General features: G+C 28.5%; 1 protein-coding gene and 1 long non-coding RNA gene across 2 annotated transcripts; one reads left to right on the top strand and one right to left on the bottom strand.

Moving 5' to 3' along the window:
* Positions 1 to 13,718: 13,718 nt before the first annotated feature.
* Positions 13,719 to 18,516, top strand: LOC127239357 (BEL1-like homeodomain protein 8). The gene is made up of 5 exons (XM_051257464.1): positions 13,719 to 14,033; positions 14,554 to 15,734; positions 16,753 to 17,156; positions 17,663 to 17,723; positions 17,828 to 18,516. Exons 2-5 carry the CDS (start codon positions 14,649 to 14,651, stop codon positions 18,236 to 18,238), a joined length of 1,962 nt encoding a protein of 653 aa, XP_051113421.1. The 5' UTR covers positions 13,719 to 14,033; positions 14,554 to 14,648; the 3' UTR covers positions 18,239 to 18,516.
* A 2,355-nt stretch (positions 18,517 to 20,871) lies between these two features.
* On the bottom strand, positions 20,872 to 21,856 carry LOC127239380 (uncharacterized). The gene is made up of 2 exons (XR_007836118.1): positions 21,679 to 21,856; positions 20,872 to 21,154 (listed from the first exon to the last, which is right to left on the bottom strand). It is a non-coding gene; the product is annotated as an uncharacterized LOC127239380 (long non-coding RNA).
* Positions 21,857 to 22,068: the final 212 nt, after the last annotated feature.

The following is a 22,068-nucleotide window of genomic DNA, read 5'->3' as shown; positions in this document are numbered from 1 at the left end:
TAAATATTTCATTTGGTTTCACTTTTCATGTACAGAAAAATTCTACATTGGTTGTTATTTAATTGAATAAATGAAAATGAAAATTCTGATGTTATTGTAGGGTGTGCTTGTTAGGGGTTAATGGAAAAATATCATAATATTAATATTGTACTAAATTATTCTATAACATAGAAATTAAAAAATATGGTGGTATAAAAACATGAATAGAAGGCCTAAAGATTGCATTCAAATAAACTTGGAGGGAATTTTACTTTTCTTCAAATTTTGCATCTTAAGAATATTAAATTAAATATATATTTTTTATATTATATTAAAAATTAATTTTATATTAAAAATATTGTTTATTTATATTACATAAATAACTATTAAAATTTTACTATTTAAAATTAAAATCCCTAACATACTAAAACTATTGTTGGTCGTATTCATAAGTATATCTTTCTAATTGTAGTATAAATAAATCATATTTAAATACTTTTTATTTTTACAGAAAAATATTTATTTTCATTGTAATTTTAAGGGAGAACTTGATAAATAAATACTATTCCCTTTGTGTTAAGTATGTTTAAAAAGTTTAAGAAAGATTAATATTTAAATTGTACTCTCTCTCTCTCTCTCCCCGCTTACAAAGTTTACATATTTCTATTTTGGAACGTCTAATTACAAAGTTTATATTTCATTAAATACCCTACTTTTTTCCACAAATACTCTTACTTTACGTCATATCATTACTTTTACACAAAAAAAAATAAAGGTACAAATGTCATTACACAACTTTTAATTACTCACTATAATTAAAATATTATTATTTCTTAAACACCGCGCCAAAAGTAAATGTAACCCTTGTAAATGGACAGAGGGAGTATTAGATAGTCAAAATTAGTGTAAGAATACTTTTATCATTATTTTTTTTCGTAAAAATAATGATGCGATGATAAAATAAAGAAATATGAAATATATACATTGAGGCAGAAGACAGGAGTATTATTTTTTATCTACTAAAAATAATATTCCCACTGACCTTTAATAATCTATACATTTTTTTTATTTTGATCCGTCACATAATAAAGTATCCATTTACTTTTTTAGTAATTGTACTATCAATCTAACATTATAAATATTATTCCAATTTACAATATATTATACAAATATTATTATTTTTATATCATACAATACTAATAGGATTAATTTAGTCTTTTTATATTTATTTTTACTTTATCCCAATATAATACTAATATTTCTAAAATTTCATATAAAAAATAAATAAATATATAAATATGGAACGAAAGGAGTATATATGTAATAAATTGAGACTAAAAGAGTATTATTTTTAAAAATATATGTATGCTAAATAATACTCCTTCCATCCTGTTTCCATATTTGATCAGTTCATTTTAAAAATTTACATTTATTAAAAACTGTGAATTCTACAGTTAACTATTAATATTTTATTACAAATGCATATTGTTACGTATGAAATTTAGAATTAGGTTAAAAAGCCCAAGGTAAAAGAAAAATGGGCCTGGCAATAGAGTTGATTGAACTGGCTGAAGGACACTGTGGGGAACTCAAGGATAATAGGTTTATTTCTAAGGAAAATACAGGTCGGAAAGACCTCAGGTCAGAAGGTCCTCAAGTCGGGAGGTCCTCAGGTCGGAAAGACCTCAGGTCGGAAGGTCCTCAGGTCGGGAGGTCCTCAAGACGGAAAGTCCTCAAGACGGAAAGTCCTCAGGACGGAAAGACCTCAGGTCGGAAGGTCCTCAGGTCGGGAGGTCCTCAAGACGGAAAGTCATCAGGACGGGAAGTCCGCAGGTCGGGAGGTCCTCAGGTCGGAAAGTCCGCAGGTTGAAAAGTCCTCAGGTCGGACAGGTCGGGAGGTCCTCAGGTCGGAACTCTGCGGCGGGACCAACAAGTCGGATGGTCTGTTAGTCGGGAGGTCTGTAGCTGAACTAAGCAAGTCAGATGGTTTGCAAGTCGGGAGGATTGGCAGTCGGACCAATACGGTTGTAAATTGGCAGTCGGGCCAAAAGGGCGGAAGGTCTATGGTCGGCTCAAAGAGTGAAATATAGTGACAACTTTGGTCTGCTGAGGACACGTGTCAGCAGGAGAAGAGTTGGAAGACGGTTGGAAAGGAGACGTTGTAACCGTTCGGGCGACGGTTTTCAGTACAGTTTCCCAGAGAATATTTAAGGGTTTGGATCATCATTTGGCAAGGCATCTTCAATCAACTTCAACAAAGCAAAGTCAGATTTGGGGATCACCACTTTAAATTTCAGTCTTTTATTTTCCAGTTTATTTTCTGTACCATACAGTGTTTAGAGATTCCTAATCTCAGGCACTAATTAATCAAGTTTAAGGATATTTTCTATATCTTTGAATTTTACTTTATTTTTGTTGAAAAATTACATCAACACATATAATGTTATCTTCATTTTATTATAAATTTATATCAAAGTAAAAACACTTTAATTTTTACATTATTATACATATATTTATTACTATTAAAATATTAATATTATTTAATTTACATATAAAAAATAAATATTAACATTAGAAAGAGAATATTTATTACAAAGTTTTCAAAAAACAAAAAAACGCATCCCCAAATGTAGAGATAATGTTGAAACTTGAAAGCAAAGGCCCAATCAAAAGTGTTGTTCTCAAAATCTTAACTGTAAGTTGTGAGAGTTTGCTGCCTCAGATCAATTTATTTTATTTTATTTTATTATTTTATTGGATTATTTAATTAATTATTATTTTATTTTTTTATGGGTAATTGTTATTAGGGTCAGTCAGTCAGTCAGTCATCAGTCAGTCTGCGCAAGCAAAAGATCTTTTCTTTCCATCTTACCTTTCCCAGAATAAATACATTATTATTATTATTTTATTAATATTAATATTAATATTTTAATAATAGAATATATGAAAAAATCCCCCAGAGTACGCTCCCCAATACAATAATACTGCCTGATTCTGTGACTGTGCGTCTGTCAGTCACCCCCAGGTGACGCAATCATCGCCAGGTTACAGCCAGCCTGTCACTTTCACATTAAGCTGTTTATTTATTTATTTATTTTTATACACACCGCACAAATAATACTAATAAGTAATAAGCTCATATTAGTTACGTCAGTCCAATCAATCTGTTCATAGGTTGAGGAAACGACAATTTTATTTATTTATCTATAATTTTTATCATTGAATTTTAAATTTTTGGTGTTTTCCTTGTAGGATTTATATAGTCACTTTGTTGTATGTATCATATCTATCTTGTCGTTTCTATCTGTCTCATATATTATGTCATTTTTTAAAAAATAATTACATATTTTAATCTCATTTTAAATTTTTTAAATTTATTTTTAAAAAAATTAATTAAACTAATTAATTATTTTAATTTTAATTTATAATTATTTATATTATAGAATAATTATTTTCACTAATATATTCTTAATTATCTACTAATTATACCCTTTCTAAAATACCGTGTCTACAGTGTAGCAGACACGGTACGTGGGACGGAGGTAGTAATTTTTTTTTTCTAGAATTTAAAAAACTGGATACTTTATTTAATATTTATAACGAATATTTTATAATTTTATTTTTAAAAAATTTACTCATCAAAATATTTATAAATGCATATATAAATAGAGTTTTTAGAGTGTATTCTTTTGAAAATTTTTACTTAAAATTATCTTATTCATCAATTTTTTTATAAAAAAATATTAAATTAAATTTTTATTCTTTTATTTTTTTATATTATATTAAAAATTAATTTTATAATTTAACTATTACATAAATACATATTTATATAAATAAAAATTGACTTTTTGATAAACAGCGGGTGTGTTTACTTGTGAGATTTTGGTTTTTTGTTTTGGTTTTGAATAGTAAAATTTTGAATTGAAATAGTTGTTTGATGTGATATAAATATGTATTGATGTAATGTTTTGAATGTAAAATTTAATTTTTGTATAGTATAATAAATAAAAAATAAGTGTTTGATTTGATATTTTGAAAAAAAAAAAGTTGAAATAGTAAAACAGAAAAACAAATTTCACAAGTAAACACACCATTTTAGGCCCGTCTCAAAGCCAATGATATATGATTATAATTTATATATAATATAATACTCCCTCCGTCATTTAAGTGTGTGTTTCTTCAAGGGAGTTTGAAGAAAGTTGAATTTGGGCTTGGTTTTTATTTGAATTTTGTGATGAGTTTGAATTTAGTTGTTTCTTTTGTGTTTGGGTTTGATTGGGATTTGGGGAGTTTTTTATTAATATTGATTTGATGGATAATGAATAAAATAATATAAATGTGTATTAAATTTAATTGATAAAATTTATATTATATGATTTGATTATGAATTTATATTATACCCAATATATATATTTAAATTTTTATTTATTTGTATTATAAAAATTTTATTTTCTACCAAAGTAACATATATATTGTATATATATTATAATAAATATTAAATAAAATTTTAAATTAAAAAAAAAAAAAAGAGGTTTGGCGCCAATTTTACTGTGCAGTATATGGACAGTTGGACAGTAAAATTGTGCCAAACCACCTTGGGGAAACACATCCCATTTGACCGGACACGTGTTTTAATAAAAGTGAATAATAATTGTTAATGTTTCTTTTTATAGTAAAAAAAAGTACAAAAATGGAATGATTTTTTACTTAAAAAGAAAATAAGAATATTTTTCGATGACAATCCAAAAAAAAAGTTTGCATAAATTTGAATGACGGAGAGAGTATATTATAATTTTAACACAATAAACAAATTATATAGTATAATACAATATATAACTAAAATACAAAATATTGATACAATAAGGGTGTGTTTGTTTGGATGATTGGATTGGATTTACACTATTCATCCAATTTTTTCCTCCAAAAAACATCAAATCAAACACCTATTTTTTATTTTTTATATTATACTAAAAATCAATTTTACATTCAAAACATCACATCAACATCTATTTATATCACATCATACAACTATTCAAATTCAAAATTTTTACTATTCAAATCTCAACTCAAAATCCAAACCCCCAAACAAACACACCCTAAATAGTACTTCCTCCGTCCCAAAACAATAGTCATTGTTTATCATTTTTGTCCGTCTCAAAACAATAGTCTCATTTCCATAAATAACCATATCACCATAATTTTATCCATATTTTTTCATTATTATTACACAATTGCCACTACTTTTTACACTAATATACTCGCAAAGGCAAAAAAGTCATTTATTATTACTTTTTACTAACTACTAATATAATATCAATATTTCTTAAATCTCGTACTCAATACAATAAGACTATATATTTGAGATGGAGAGAGCATATCAGATTATATAAACTCTATGTAATACAATAATTTAAACATAGTAAACATATTATACACTAAAGCATAATATATAATCTACACATTATATACTTCTCAATAATATGAACATATACTGTCTAACTTAGGATGAAATACTAATTATTTAATATTAGTGTACTAATGATGAAATACTAATTATAGATATTCAATACTTCTTTCGATCCATAACAAAGTATCTATTTTTTCATTTTAAGTATTTATTTATTTTTTAGTAATTGTATTATCTACCTAACATTACAAATACCCTTACAATTTATAATATATTATACAAATATCATTATCTTTATATCACACATACTAATAAGGGTATTTTAGTCACTTCTATTTTATTCCTATTATATCCTAATATAATACTAATATTTCTAAAATTACGTGCAAACGCAAATGCATATTTAATTTCGAGACGGAGAAAGTATATAACACAACATAATGGATATAAAGTACAAATAAGAATTTGATTCGATAGATCATGAAGCTTAAATAAGTATAGTAAATTTTTAAGTTAATATACTATTATTTAAATTAAATTTCTTATAAAAAATTATTAAATTAAATTTATAATTTTAATTTATTTTATTAGTAACTATTATACTTCCTTCGTCCTATCTAACCAATATTATAAATATTCTTCTAATTTGTAATATATTACACAAATATCATTACTTTTATATCATACAATACTAATATGGTTAATTTAGTCTTTTTAACTTTACTTTCATTTTATCCTAATATAATACTAACATTTTTAAAATTTCGTGTAAACAGCAAATTGATATATAGATATGAGACGGATGAAATATCATTTATTAAAACTGACCCTTTGACTATGAATCAATTAGCAACAATGTTTTCAACATTAGCTCTGTTATAAATTTTGGGGAAAAATAATGAGATTGTCTTATTAATCATCAAAATAAGAAGTCTATATATAGGCAATACAAAATAGACTCAATAGACTCAAATCTAAGTAATATAATCTATGAATAAGATCAAATCTAGATATAAATCTACTAAATTTAAAACTGAATATCTAAAATATTTCAACATTCCCCCTCAAACTCAAATGGTATAACAGAAACCAACTTGAGTTTGATAAGAAATTTGAATATAAACGCAAAAAGAAAACATAAATAAAATTAGTAGTTGACTTTTCACCCACCGGAGCAAAAAATGAGATGACTCTCCACCGGAGCTGAAAATCACATAACTCCACCGGAAGGGAAAACGAGATGACTCTCCACCGGAACCGAAAATAAAATGATTCTACCGGAGCCTAAAACGAGATGACTCCCCCGGAGCTAAAAACGAGATGACTCTACTGGAGCCGAAAAATGAGATGACTCTCCACCGGAGCCAAAAACGACATGATTCCACCGAATCCGAAAACCACATGACTCCATCGGAGCCGTCGAAAACGAGATGACTCCACCGGAGCCGACAACGAGATAACTCTACTTGAGCCGAAAACCACATGACTCCACCGGAGCAAAAAATCACATAACTTCACCGGAGGCGAAAACGAGATGACTTCAGCGGAGCCGAAAATGAGATGACTTCACCGGAGCCGAAAAACGAGATGACTCCACCGGAGCCTAAAACTTTATACATGACTCAACTGAAGCTGAAAACGACAGATGGCAGATCGCACGCAGCAACAGACAAACAATAGACATATGGTAGATCGTTTCAGATCGCTCGCAGACAACAGACAAGCAGCGAAGATTTCAAATTGTACACAGACAACAGACAAGCAGTGGACAGATGGCAGCTCGGAGATGAGACGGGACAGATTTGCAAAAAGACAACTTGCAAAGGCATGATTTCAAAATCACAAAACCTTCTCAAAATCACAAGACTTTCGGATACAATCCAGGTTGAATGTACCCGAAGAAACACGGGTTGGTAGGCTATATCTACCGCATGAGAAAGATAGGCTCTGATACCATGTTAGAAATTTTGGGGGAAAATAATGAGATTGTCTTATTGATCATCAAAATAAAAAGCCTATATGTAGGCAATACAAAATAGACTTGATAGACTCAAATCTAACTAATATAATATATGAATAAGATCAAATCTAAATATAAATCTACTAAATTTAAAACTGAATATCTAAAATATTTTATCAAGTTCATTTTTCATTTATCTTTGGAGTTTATAACAACTTGCATTAATTTCTTTATTTGCAACTCTCTTAATCATTCCATTAAGGGTGTGTTTGTTACTTTATTTGGGATTTGGATTTTATTTATTTTTTTTTTTTGTTGTTAGGATTTGAATAGTAAAAAAATTGAAATTGGAATACTTGTATAATATGATATAAATAGATATTAATGTGATATTTTGAATGTAAAATTGACTTTTAATATAATAAATAAAATGATAAATAGATATTTGATTTAATATTTTTTTTAGAAAAATATTGAATAGTAAAAGTTTGAGAAAATTTAATAAAAGAACGCACCTTTAGGATGTATTTGTTTGGGGAATTTTTCCCAGATACACTATTCATCCTATTTTTTTTTCAAAAAAAAATCAAATCAAATATCTATTTTTTATTTTTCTATTATATTAAAATTAATTTTACATTCAAAAGATCACATCAACACCTATTTATATCATATTATACAACCATTCAAATTCAAAATTTTTACAATTCATATCTCAACCTCAAAATCCTAAACCCCAAACTCCCAGACAAAAACACCCTAAATCGTTTTAACCCTGATAAATTTCTTGGTTTCTTCTTTGAGTTGTTTGTGAACCTATTTTTGTGAGATTAGATTAGTTACTGATTTGATAGTATAAGTTTATTAATCTTCATTTTAATTTAAATATAAATATTTTAATCAAATAAATAATTTAATTAATTAGTGGCGGTGATCTAATTCACGACCCACTCCGTTTCTTTAAATGTCGTTTTTTAGGAAGTGTTTGGTACAAAAAAATTGAATTGCAGATAAACGAGAATTAAAAAATAAAACTACAAAAAAGAATTGAATATAGAATAATTTAATTCTCTTATTTGATAAAATAAAGTATTTAAATTTAAAAATATAAAAAAAAATGCACATAATGGATCAACAAGAATAAATATTTAATTAAACGGATTTTAAAGAATAAAAATTTATTAAAAAATATTTTTTAACTTACTTTTAAAAAATTATAAATTATATACGATATTCTTGTAAAACTATATTTTAGTACAATTTTTTTAAAAAATACATAAAAATTAAATATTTGAATAATAAATTAAAAAATTATAAAACTTTAATAGGACGGTATTAAAATAAAAAATAGTTAAATTTAAATTTAGAATTAAAATAATACTTTCTCCGTCCATATACCATGTCCACGTTGCCGTTTCAGTCCGTCCCACATGTCATGTCACTTTTATTTTTTGGAAAATAATTACACACTTTAATCTCATTTTAAATTTTTTAATTTTAATTAAACTAATTTGTTATCTTAATCTTAATTTATAATTATTTATATTATAAAATAATTATTTTCACTAATATATTCTTAATTATTTACTAATTATACCCTTTCTGAAATATCGTATTTACTGTATAACAGGCACAGTATCTAGGACCGAGGAAGTATTTAACAGAGTATTTTTTAAAAATATATATATAATTCATTTAGTAAAATATGATAAATTTAGTAGAAGAGAGAGAACCGTCGGATCTCGATCCAAGGGCTCCTGGATAACAGTGCTGCTCGGATTTTCACAACTATTTCTTTTAATTATTTTCTGTCCAATCAACGTCAACATAAAAGTCTCCATTAATAATCATAATAATAATAGTAATAATTAATAATTAAATAAGCTCCCTGATGCGACATAAATTCTATTTGCTTTCTTCACGGTTTTTTATTGATTCAAGAAATATGATTTACGCTGTGTTACCCTACATATTTGTTCATTTGATATTATTTATTTTTAAAATAATATTAGAAATGTCTTATTGGAAGTTAGACACCGGAATTAAAAAATAACAGTATTTAATTGAAAGTAGGTATAAAGTAGAATGTAAAATACTATAATGCTCTTGCTTTTTTAAAGATTTTAAAAAATAGATTAGAGTAATAATTATGGATAATTTAGAAAAGTAGGAATAATTTTGTTATAAAGTGGGTTATTAAATAAGAAAACAAGACAATTGTTTTGAGACGGATAAAAATGAAAAAACAAGACAACTCTTTTGGACGGATGAAGTATTAAATATATTTTTTATCTCATAAAATATCAAATAAAATACTAATTTTTTATTTTTTCCAAACTTCCCAAATTTAAAAAATTTCCAAAAATCCATATCTAAACAAACCCTTATTTTGAAAATCTTTTAAGAGTCAATTTTAAACTTTAAAGAAAAATACTCCACTATTCCTCCATTGTATGTACGCCTTTTGAGTTTTTACACTGTATGTTTGTTTGGAGATTGGATTTTAAATATATTATTTATTTAATTTTTTTCTAAAAAATATTTTATTTCATTTCAAATATCGTGTCTGTTATACTGTAGATATGGTATTTTAGGAGAAGTGTAATTAGTAGATAATTAAGAATGTATTAGTGAAAATAATTATCCGATAATATAAATAATTGTAAATTAAGATTAAAATAACTAATTAGTTTAATTAAAATTAAAAAAAAAATTAAAAAAATTTAAAATGAGATTAAAGTGTGTAATCATTTTCCAAAAAAAGAAAATGACATGGTATGTGGGACGGATAGAAGCTGCAACGTGGTCATGATATCTGGGACGGAGGGAGTATCAAATTAAACACATATTTTTTATTTTTTAAATTATACTAAAAATTAATTTTACATTCAAAACATCACATCAACACCTATATATATTACATCATACAACTATTCAAATTCAAAATTTTTACAATTCAAATCCCAATTCAAAAAATATCTTTTGCGTTATTGTATTTAACATTAAAAATATTTTTATATTTGTATAATTTTTTGTAAAAATATCATTTTGTTAATATTATACGACAATAATTGAAGTATTTATGCAATTATTTTCTTAATTTGTACTACGTTTTGATATAATAATTAATATTAAAAAAAAAATATGCAAAAATTAATTGAAACTCAGACGGAGGTAATACTATTTTATTGATCATTGAAAATGTATAAGAGATTTGAATATTTTTGTTATTTGACTTTATGTATAAAATAACTATATATGTAATAATTGTTTGTGATTTAAGTAAAAGTTAATAGTATTTGGAATGAGTCTATAATTATTTTTACTAAAATATAAAAAAAAATATTTTTGAATGAGAAATACAAATACTAAATATAATACTTTGAGTTGGGACCAATGATATGTTTTGTTCTTTTGTGGATTTTATCAAAAGTTTTTACTACTTATATTTTTTTTCCATCTAAAGCTATTAAATCAAACAATTACTTTTTTTTTTTATATTATACTATAAATTTATTTTACATTTAAGACATCACTTCACATCAAACAACTATTCAAATTCAAAATTTTACTATTAAAAAATTCAAACAAAAAAACTAAAATTCACATACAAATACACCATAAGAATATAGGGTTTATACACGATATTTTAGGAGGAGAGTAATTAGTAGATAATTAAGAATGTATTAGTGAAAATAATTATCCTATAATATAAATAATTATAAATTAAGATTAAGATAACTAATTAGTTTAATTAAAATTAAAAAAAATAAAATTTAAAAATTTAAAATGAGATTAAAGTGTGTAATTATTTTTCAAAAAAGAAAAGTGACATGGTATGTGGGATGAACAGAAACTGTAACACAAACATAGTATTTGGAACGGAGGAAGTACAATATTTGAATCAAAATATTGAGGATGTTTTTGTTTTGTACTTTAAATAGTTGTAAGTAATATTCAATGACAATAAAAAATTATGAATATTATTGTTACTTATATCGTAATTTTAAAGACACACAAGTATTGATCATGATAATATTTATAACAATTTAAAATGTTAAAGACATTTATGTTATTTTCTATGGAACTTAAAATAGTCACAAAAACTTTGATAATATTTGTAACAAATCAAAGTTTTCAATATTTTAATGATAAAATCTTAAAAAAAATACTTCATATGTCCCGTTACAATAGTTTTGTTTATAATTTTTGTCCGTCCCAAAATAATAGTTTCATTTCTATAAATAACTATATCATTACAATAGTCTTGTTTATAATAACTGTAAAATTATCCTTACTTTTTCATTATTATTACACGATTGCAACTACTTTTTACACTAATATACTCACAAGGGTAAAAAAGTCTTTTTACTCGTACTTTTTATATATTTACAAAATTGTTATTTATGTTCTTTTGCCGCACGTCATGAACACACGACGGCTGTTCCATTTGTAGCCATGCGCGGTCGGAAATAATAACGATTTTTGCATATATTAAAATACATTTTACTAACGGGATAAATAAATGATAAAAGTGATAATTAAATATACGTTGGGAGGATATCTTTTTCCAATTTTTCCACTTTCAATTGAAACAAAAAAGCATGAAATAAAAATACTATGGATATTTTCTTTAGGCTCGGTTTACAAATATTGTTATAAATAGAAGTTGATGCAATATTTTGAATATAAAATAAATATGTAGTATAATATAAAAAAAAAAGAAAAGTAATTATTTGATTATATATTTTTAAGGAAAAAAAATATGAATAATAAAAACCTATGATAAAATATCTTTTCGTTCCAACTGAAAGTGTTTATTTTATTAAGTTTGTTTGTCTCACTCAAAATATTAATTTTTTATTATAATAAAAACAATAATATCAAAGTATAATTTTTTTATAAAATTTATAAATATAATATTACACATATAAAGTAAAAAAAAAATATATCAAAATTATTTTGACATTTAATGATAAATAAAATACAATTATTTTTAATTTATTATAAAAATTTAAAAATATTCTTTTATCCCGAATATATATTGGACAGATATTCGTTGGCAGCTCTTGACCTTATTAAAATTGTAGAGCCGAGACAAAGAGCAGTACTCTCTATCCTGTCTTTTAGCATTAAATAAAGCATCATGTAAAAGACACACCTCACCTCTTTTTTTTAAAAAATAAATAAATAAATAAAAATGGCGAACCGCCAGAAGATGCGATTAATTCAACAGCGTTTTCCATTAATGACCCCACTGTTCAATTGTCAGATATATCCAATTAAATTAAATTAAAGATCAGATATAATTAATTAATAATTAAATTATACAAAATTTATCTGTAATTTTACAAAATTGTATCTCAGTCTAATCTTTCTTGTCGTAAATTAACTGTGTTTGACATATAGTCCATCAATCTCGTAATAAAAGTATCCATTTTTTTTTATCTGTCTCATAATAAAGTATTCATTCAATATAATACATAAATATTATTATATTTATATCATATAATACTAATAAGGTCATTTTAGTCATTTTGATTTTATTCCTATTATATTTTAATACAATACTAATATTTCTAAAACTCCGTGTAAAAAACAAATGAATACATAGTTATAGAATGGAGGGGAGTATATACGTGTAAAAAATGTGAATAAGTTTCAGAATATCGACGCGTGCAAGTGAAATACTAAGAGTTTGATATAATTTTGAAAATATAAAAATTTGACACAATTTTACGATAGAGAAATAAATTTTGTGTAATTTTAATTTGATTAATTCAGTACCCCATAATTATCTATTTTCGATCCCATTCAATTTTTATTACTTCCTTCGCTATTCAAATTTATATTTATTTTATTTTTCGAATTGTTATAAAAAATATTTATATTTTTTTTAAGAAAAAAATTATTATATTTTTGTATTTTTTTTACTATAATAATAAAAAAAATAATTATTATTTATTTTTATTAAAATTTGCTTCCGGTGAAATAATCATACATTTGCATGATAAATGAAGTACTATATGGTTCGAAACCTAACTACCAACAATAAAATCCAAGACTTTGACAACTTTAATTTATAGGATGAACATGTGATTGTGAGATCATAAGTTTAAATTTGGACGATGACGGCTGTTCTTTAGTTATTGCTTTATTCAAACTAATAATCTATACATATGTTCATCTAGCGTGACTTGTCTTTATCAAACTTAATTTATAAATTATTAAATTGAATAGAAGATTTATCCGAAGCGCTTCAATCGAGGATTTACCCGAAACGCAACCCTCAAGTAGTAGCCGCGAACTATCATATTACAAGAAAAAAAATAAAAAATTATTAGTTCATTAATTTGTAGACCCCATAGGAGAAGAAAAGAAGCATTTAGGAACACAGGTTTTCAATCCCTCAAGAATTTTCTCCAACATCCATCCATGTCAATTTGATGGATGGATGGATGGATCCATTTCTTACAACAGTTCATCTTCAAGATTCGCCGTCAGTTGTAACGGCTATTCCATCTCTTTCCTGTAATAATAATCGTCGATGTAATCAAGGATTTCATTAAATTAATGTCGTCGTCCTCCTACAGTAGTACTACTTAACCCAACCCTACAATTCTTCTGCATCTTCTTCAATTCCCATCGGAGAAGAAGAAGAAGAATCTCTCGACTTCAATCAAACAGGTTAGGTTAATTATATATGTCGTCTAAATATTCTAATTATTATTCTTAATTAATTAATTTCAGCAAATTAATTAACAGTTGCCGTATCTTTTTGGGGTTTCTTGAAAATGTTTTCTGCAAATTAAGGATCTTTTGTTCATGGAACAAGAAGAAGAAATCTCTTCTAGGGTTTTAATGGCGTACGTTACGCCATGTCTAAAAACCTTTAATACGCTAGAAGCTATAGCTCTACTTTACTGTGCATTTACAGTATATTGTCCAATAATTTTGTGCTCCTTCTTCCAAGCTTTTTCCAGTTCTGGCAATGGCGATGGGGTTATCAGTAGTTTTCTCTTCTCCCCTATTTCCCTATACGATTCAACAGTGCTGTCTATTCACTTCACTGTTTGCTTTAATTTAATTTAATTTAATTTTAGTATTTCTTTTCTCTTTCTGGTTTCTTACTCAGATTTCCCTCTTCGTTTCTGTACCATGTTTTGACCACATTTAATATTTAATTCTACTTCATCCTCTTCCTCAGGGTTTCGTTTATCTGTAAAAATGGATAAAGATTGTCTTTTTCGATCGCTATAAATAATTACTACAATCAAGAAGGGTAAATTAAAGATTTCCGCCATGGATATGAGCAGTAATTTCAGGCCTGAGTTTCATATAGCGCAGCAAAGCCGTCGGGAGAGGCTGAGAATCCAGACCGTTTATCATCATCATCATCTGAACAATATGGACGGTCAGGATCAAATCCAGCAGCCGGAGGGTCTTCCCTACGAGTACTGCTCCGGCCAGATGCTGAATTTTCCGGCGCCGGCGAATTCCTCGCAAGGTAATAATTTCAAGTTTCCGATTCCAAACACAGTCGCGAGTAGTGGTGACCCACAGTGCTTTAGCACGTGGAAAAGCATTGGCTCACAATCGACCTCAGATTGGGTCGTTCATCAATCAAACTACCCCCCAATCTTTGTCGGAAATGGCCTGTCGTCTTCTTCCTCCTTCAAGCTCATCAACAACAGCAATAATGGTAATAATAATAATGATAATCCTGTTGTCGAATCAAATCCTGGTAATGATATTTCCATCCCGAGTTATCATTACAACCCCAATCCATTGCAAGAACTCGTCATTGCCTCCTCGTCGAATGTTCATCCGTACGGTAGGGTTCAATTTGGGGGCCAGGAATTGAACAATTACTCATCAGGTAGGAACAACGACGACAATGGCGATGGTGAAGTTACCTGGACAGGTACCAACGACATTTCCGAAACGCAGGCCCTTTCCTTGTCCCTTTCATCGGTTCCATTACAGGCTGCTGCTGATTCATCATCTCCAAGCTTCCATGATTACAGAAACTTGAAACCTGAGAATCTCCCCAAAATTTGGGGGAATTATGGTCGACACGATTTGGGAACCCTAGCTCGACGAAACCCCCGGCCCCTCGGCCCCTTCACAGGTTACGAAACAATTCTTAGGAGTTCGAAGTTTCTGAAGCCTGCCCAGCAATTACTGGAAGAGCTCTGCTGTTTTGACAGGCCTAACAATGGCGGTAATGGTGCTGGTAAGGCTTTGGAGGAAATTAGGGTTTCTAATGGTGATTCTGTCGCCATTGATGCAGCTGGCAAGAATAGGGCCCTGAATTGTGGAACTGATTCTATACAGCCGCCGGAGAATCTGCAGAAGAAGGCGAAGCTACTGTATTTGCAGGATGAGGTTTGTGTAGGTTTTCTTCAATGCTTCATTATATTAATTTATAGCACTGATCTTGACAAGTTTCTATTGCATATGAGTTTGATTTTTGTGGGTTTTGATTTTTCAGATTGGATCATGTGTGAATTATGTGATTTTGGGAAAATGATGATAGGATTAAGCAGGAATTATTTGCTGAAATGTGATGTCTTGACATGATTTTGGTAAAAGTATGTACTTGTGTCGGACGCTTAGAACGTATAAATAGTGCGTCGAATAGGGATCAATGACCGTGAAACTGCATTAGGACATCCTTAGCGTAATGGGTCCGACTACCTAGTTAAATGACCGTCTCGATCACTTACTACTTGATTTAGGTTTATTTTGTTTATCAATCATTTAGAGTTTGTGTAATTGATTTGATTTGTAATAAACATATGCTTATTGCCTTAAGTGTGCTTATTGTTTACTGCTCTGTGTAGTTGCTAAGTAACTTCATTGCGCACTTCCTAGTTTAGCTATCGAACATTGTGGTTTTAATAAGTTCTAAGCATATCTTGGGTTTTGGATTTAATCTTGATAGGACTAAATCACTGATGGATTTGTTTTTCGAATCATCCATTGCATTGTTTTAAGGATTGTTTTTTTATCTCAATCGTAAGAATCAATTGTTTTACTAGTGAAAATAAGTGCCAATGTTCGCGTGTCCATGTTAGAATGTTTGGATTTCGAATACATTCCATTTAAAGGACTAAAACGATAATGTTGTAGATTCCACAAAATTATGAATGAATGAGTAAAAATTATTAGTTTTGTGACATAAAAATTGTATTTGATTTGATATTTTTTTCGAAAAAACCTCTGTTCATGAATAATGTCGAAAGTTTGAAAAGTGTCTATTATGTTTTTGTAGTTATTCGGAATTGTTATGCAACATCTAACTTTTACGATACTCGATATTCGTGGTACCAACGATGATTGTTTTTGTTATTACATGTTTGAAACTCGAAGTTTTATGACAATCTATCGTTGTTTCCACAAGGTTTGCAAAAGGTACAAGCAGTATCACCAACAGATGCAAATGGTGGTTTCATCCTTCGAAACCGTGGCGGGTCTCAGCACCGCCACGCCATACATTTCCTCGGCTCTAAAAATGGTGTCGAAGCATTTCCATTGCCTAAGAAATGCAATCATCGATCAACTAAAAAGCATACGGAATGCCTTGGGCGAGGACCCGCCGGCACCCAGTGCCGGGACAAGCAACAGCAAAGACGATCCTAGCAATTTGATGCTCAAATTCTTCGATCAAAGCTCGCAAAAGCAGAAACGGAGCGCCGCCGTCGGAGGTTTTCTCGATGGCCAGCACATATGGAGGCCGCAACGAGGCCTACCCGACCAAGCTGTCTCGATCTTACGCGCTTGGCTGTTCGACCATTTTCTTCATCCGTAAGTTATCCTGGCTTTTCTAGAAGAAATTATTTTTCATATTCGACGCATGCGCCGAAATGGGTGTGTTATGCTTTATTTCGTGAAGATGAATTTTAGCTGTTGGATCTACAGGGATTTGCTCTGATACCACTTGTTACGATTTTTAAAAAAACCAAAGTTTACGATGCTTTATCTCGTAAAAATGAATTTCAGCCGTTGGATCTAGGGATTTGTTCTGATACCACTTGTTAAGGTTTTAAAGAAAACCAAAGTTTTTGATTCTTTATCTCATGAGGATGAATCTCAGCCGTTGGATCTAGAGATTTGCTCTGATAACACATGTTAGGATTTTAAAGAAAACCAAAGTTTTTATGCTTTATCTTGTGAGGATGAATCTCCGCCGTTGGATCTAGGGATTAGCTTTGATACCACTTGCTAGAGTTTTAAGGAAAACCAAAGTTTTCGATCTTAAAAATGGACTATAATTCGGGCCCCCGACTGAAATTTACGCTGTCTTGTTTAAGGTACCCGACGGACACGGACAAGCATATGCTTGCCTCGCAAACCGGCCTCACTAGAAACCAAGTAAGATCGATAAAATCGCACAATTTTTTTTTATTTTCCGGTGGAGTTCGAACTTTTTTTATTACTAACTACATTTATCGGGTTTCCGTTTAAATCAAAATCAGGTTTCCAACTGGTTCATCAATGCCCGGGTTCGGCTATGGAAGCCGATGGTCGAAGAAATACACATGCTCGAGAGTAAAGGGATGGTCGAAGCCGGGAAGCCGATCGATCAACCGAATACCGACAACAACGACGATACGCAAAATTTCGCCGCAATGTCGAGCATGCCGTCGAGCACAAGCTTGTGGAATCAAGAAAAGTGTGCTCGAATCGAATACCACGCGCCGTCGAGCATCGGGGGATCGTTGATGGGGTGGATGCCGGGAGTCGAGATCGGGGGGCTTAGCGTGGGGGCCGTGTCACTTACGTTGGGGCTCCGGCAGGGGGCCGAGAATGCGCAACGGGGGCCACAGCCGGAGCACAACGTGCGGCTGCGGTTCGGAAGTCAGATGATTCGGGACTTTGTCGGATAACTACTACACTTAGTGTAGGTAATTAAGGTATGTTGAGGAAATAAGTAAGGTTGTGTTTTTTGGGCTAAGATCGACGTTGCTAGAAGAAGAAAACCTTAGGGAATTCAATCCTCAAAGACTAGTAGGGTAGGGATGCTATGATATAGGTTAGGTAAGTGTAATTTGAAAAGTTGTGTTTTAATTAGGTTTGGTATGAGAGGATTTATGCATTTCATGTTTATATGTATGTGATGTACTCTCTCTTTTAATCCCTATAGAAGCAGCAAAAATTATTATTATTATTATTATTATTATTATTATTATTATTGTTATTATATTTTGTAAATTTGAAATTCTATTAATTATTCCTAATCAGCATGTGGAGTATATAATAATAAAGGGTTTATTCATATAGGAATTATATTAGATTTTTTTATTTTTTATTTTGAAAAAATCGTGGATTTAGAAGATTTATAAATTTGTTTGATTGATTTTATTTATTAATTTAGATATATTTTTACAAATTTAATTATATTATTTATCAATTGATATAAATTTTATAAAATTGATAGGATTGTAAAATAATGTTTTTATTATTTTTTTTATAATTTCATAAATTCATATAAGGCATACTTATATATATATATATATAAATGATTCAAATCTTTTAATAAAAAAAATTCAAAAATACATTAGTTAAAATATATATTATTTTGATTATTGTTTTTTATTGTTATCACATGTATATTCTGGTCGTAACATCATCTTAATTTCCATCACCATTGTCTATTGGCTTCATTATTTATATAACATTAGTAATACTCATTATTTATACATTAGTTTTTGTTTTTTGTTATATTTCACTTCAAAAAATAAAAAAAAATCAAAATTTTATTTTTTATGTTTGAGATTTGGATAATTTTAATTTTTTGCTTATTAATATTTAAATATTAATTATTATATCAATACATAGTATAAATCTAAGAAAAAAATAACAAAATTATTCTATTAGTCTCTTATAATACAAGTACAATGACATTTGCAGAGTAAATTATACAAATATAAAGATATTTTTAATATTAAATACAATGACGTAAAAGACATATAATGCATTTCTTATGGAACGGAGGTAGTATATATATATTTTTTTATGTGAAATATAAAAAATATATATATAATATATTAATTTTTTTTTTTAAATATGTATATTTATTTTTTTTAAAAGAAAATACACACAGTTACAAATGTAATGTTAGCATTATATGGCCGGTTGGTAGGGCTTGGGGCCTACACCACAATTTATTGTGGGTCACAAGTTAGGGTCAATTGTGTATTTTTTGGAGATTTTCTTAATTTGAAATTTTGAATTTGAATTTGAATTTGAATTTATATTAATTTAATATAATATTTTATGATAGAATAAATATATTTTTATTGATAAGGTCGAAACAAAATAGTAAGAAACTATCAAAAAATTCTAAGGAAAAAAATCAAAATATTGTTAAGTCTATTTAGATATATTTTACAGCACATATCAGGTTTTTGAATTAAAAATTCAATACGTGTGTTGATGCTTAAAAATATATTTTGTCTAATTATATTAATTATGTAATTTAATTATATAAATTAGTATAATTATCTATTAAGTCATCATCACAAGTTCGAATGATATTTGTTATTTGTATTTTCATTAAAAAAAATAATTATAATATCCTATTAAGGCATATATTATCAGGAGATCCGAAGCATCAATTAGGGACCATCTTAGACAGATACGATGTCCCCAACTTCTAATCTCCTTTGTCGTAATTCTTTCCCGAATGATTATTGCTTTGTGGTTAGATTATATCTTTATTAAAAAATGTACAAAATAAATAGTGTTGATTTGAATTTGAAGTGATAAAAGAACAAAATTTGTTTTAAAAAAAAGGAAAATATATATATATTGTGAGTGGATGAATGAAAAGTAAACAATATATATGTTGATTCGCCTAATTTAGTTTGCCACTTTGCCGATGTATTCTCTTAGGGCGTGTTTGTTTGGGGGTTTGAATTTTGAGTTGGGATTTAAATAGTAAAAATTTTGAATTTGAATAGTTATATGATGTGATATAAATAGGTGTTGATGTGACGTTTTGAATGTAAAATTGATTTTTAGTATAATATAAAAAATAAAAAATAGGTATTTGATTTGACGTTTTTTGGGGGAAAAAATTGGGTGAATAGCGTAAATCTTCACAAATCCCTCAAACAAACGCATCCTTTATTTAAAGAGATTTAGGAATACGAAACCTGTGCCGTTGTGAATAAATTTGTTCTCAATTTCTGTCCGTGGATGTAGCCAGTACGTGAACCACGTAAATCTGTATATTCTTTACGTTTTATGTTTGTTATTCGATCATTAACCCTAATCGCTCACAACAATACAAAAGTATTAGACAATAACAAAACAACATTTTATTACATATATATAAACACTACATACATATAATAGTGATCGATCATCATAAAGTTATAAGAGCAAGCCCACTCCATCACTAATACACTAGCTACATAATACCCACACAATTAATAGTGATTATTATTGTTATTATTCATTCCAAGTACACGCAGATATCTCTCTCTCCTCTCTCTCTCACTCTAGGGTTTTGAGCTGAACTGAATTAGCCACCACCACCTTTCCTGTTGAAATCTGGTATGGAGTAGTAATGGTGATTGTCTCCATCCAACTTATCATTCATTTCATTCTTATTCTCATTCTCCACATACTTAACAACATCCTCTTTCATTACCGGCTTCGATTCTCGATCCATCATCATCCTCCCCGGCGCCACCACTGCCGAGCAACGGCAACTTACTATTAATAGCATCAAGGCAATCAGCACTAGCCCCACTCTTATTTTCGCCATCTTTCTTTAATTTGTTAACTAACCTGACCTGCATCCAAACCATATATTTGGTTAATGGAATAAGGCGACGATTACAGTGTTGATTAGGATTAATCAGTACATGCATTATTGTACATGAAAGATATTTAAACCAGCAACACATACGATTTAAATCGATAGTTAATGGTGTAGGTTAACATAATACAAACACAACATATATATATATTAATCGATAATATATAACAATAGTTCACATAGCAAATACTGCGATTGATTCTCTGCATAAAAATCTACGTTAACATAATAAAATATGAACTGAGAACATATAGTAACAATCTATATCTACACATCACGCGTTGTACTAATTCAAATCATGTGCTGACAGTCTATATTTTATGTGTTATCAGTGAGTAATTCCTTATCCTTAATAAACACTCTAACTATTTTCGATATATACATGCATGGGTAAACACAAAGATTACGTGTGTGTGTGTATAATATATATATATATATATATTTATATATAGAGAGAGAGAGGGGGGGAGAGAGAAAATTAGGGTTTTCCATGGTTACCAGATATTCTTAGCTTGCTGCTCTATATCTCTATAAAAAGTCGATCTCTTCAAGAATCATATATATAAGCAATGGGCTGGTGGAATTTGTTTGTGATAGATACATACGATATATATATATATATATAGATGTAATAGAATGTGTTGATAGGGGAATCCACCAAATGAGGCAAGGTTAAGTGGAGTGCCCATACATAATAATAGATTTGTAATAATATTCACCATTATATTGATAACTAGTGGGATTATTTAATTAAATAATTTGATCCATCCATCGGTGGATCGCATCACATAAATCCTCATAATAATCATCATCCCTATATATATATATATATATATATATATATATAGTAATTAAGAAATAAAATTTGAAGATTCAAAATGAATAATC

This window comes from Andrographis paniculata, unplaced genomic scaffold, assembly GCF_009805555.1.
Source record: "Andrographis paniculata isolate CXL003 unplaced genomic scaffold, ASM980555v1 Contig77END, whole genome shotgun sequence".
Classification (NCBI taxonomy): domain Eukaryota; kingdom Viridiplantae; phylum Streptophyta; class Magnoliopsida; order Lamiales; family Acanthaceae; genus Andrographis; species Andrographis paniculata.
The sequence above is the reverse complement of the archived record's forward strand: the minus strand, read 5'-3'. Positions and strand labels throughout refer to the sequence as shown.

Bases quoted from the DNA above. Each gene is read 5' to 3' on its own strand.
- LOC127239357 (XM_051257464.1), top strand. From the start codon at position 14,649: ATGGATATGAGCAGTAATTTCAGGCCTGAGTTTCATATAGCGCAGCAA. The intron at 17,157-17,662 runs GTAAGTTATCCT...GTCTTGTTTAAG, and splicing joins TTCGACCATTTTCTTCATCC to GTACCCGACGGACACGGACA. The intron at 17,724-17,827 runs GTAAGATCGATA...AATCAAAATCAG, and splicing joins CCGGCCTCACTAGAAACCAA to GTTTCCAACTGGTTCATCAA.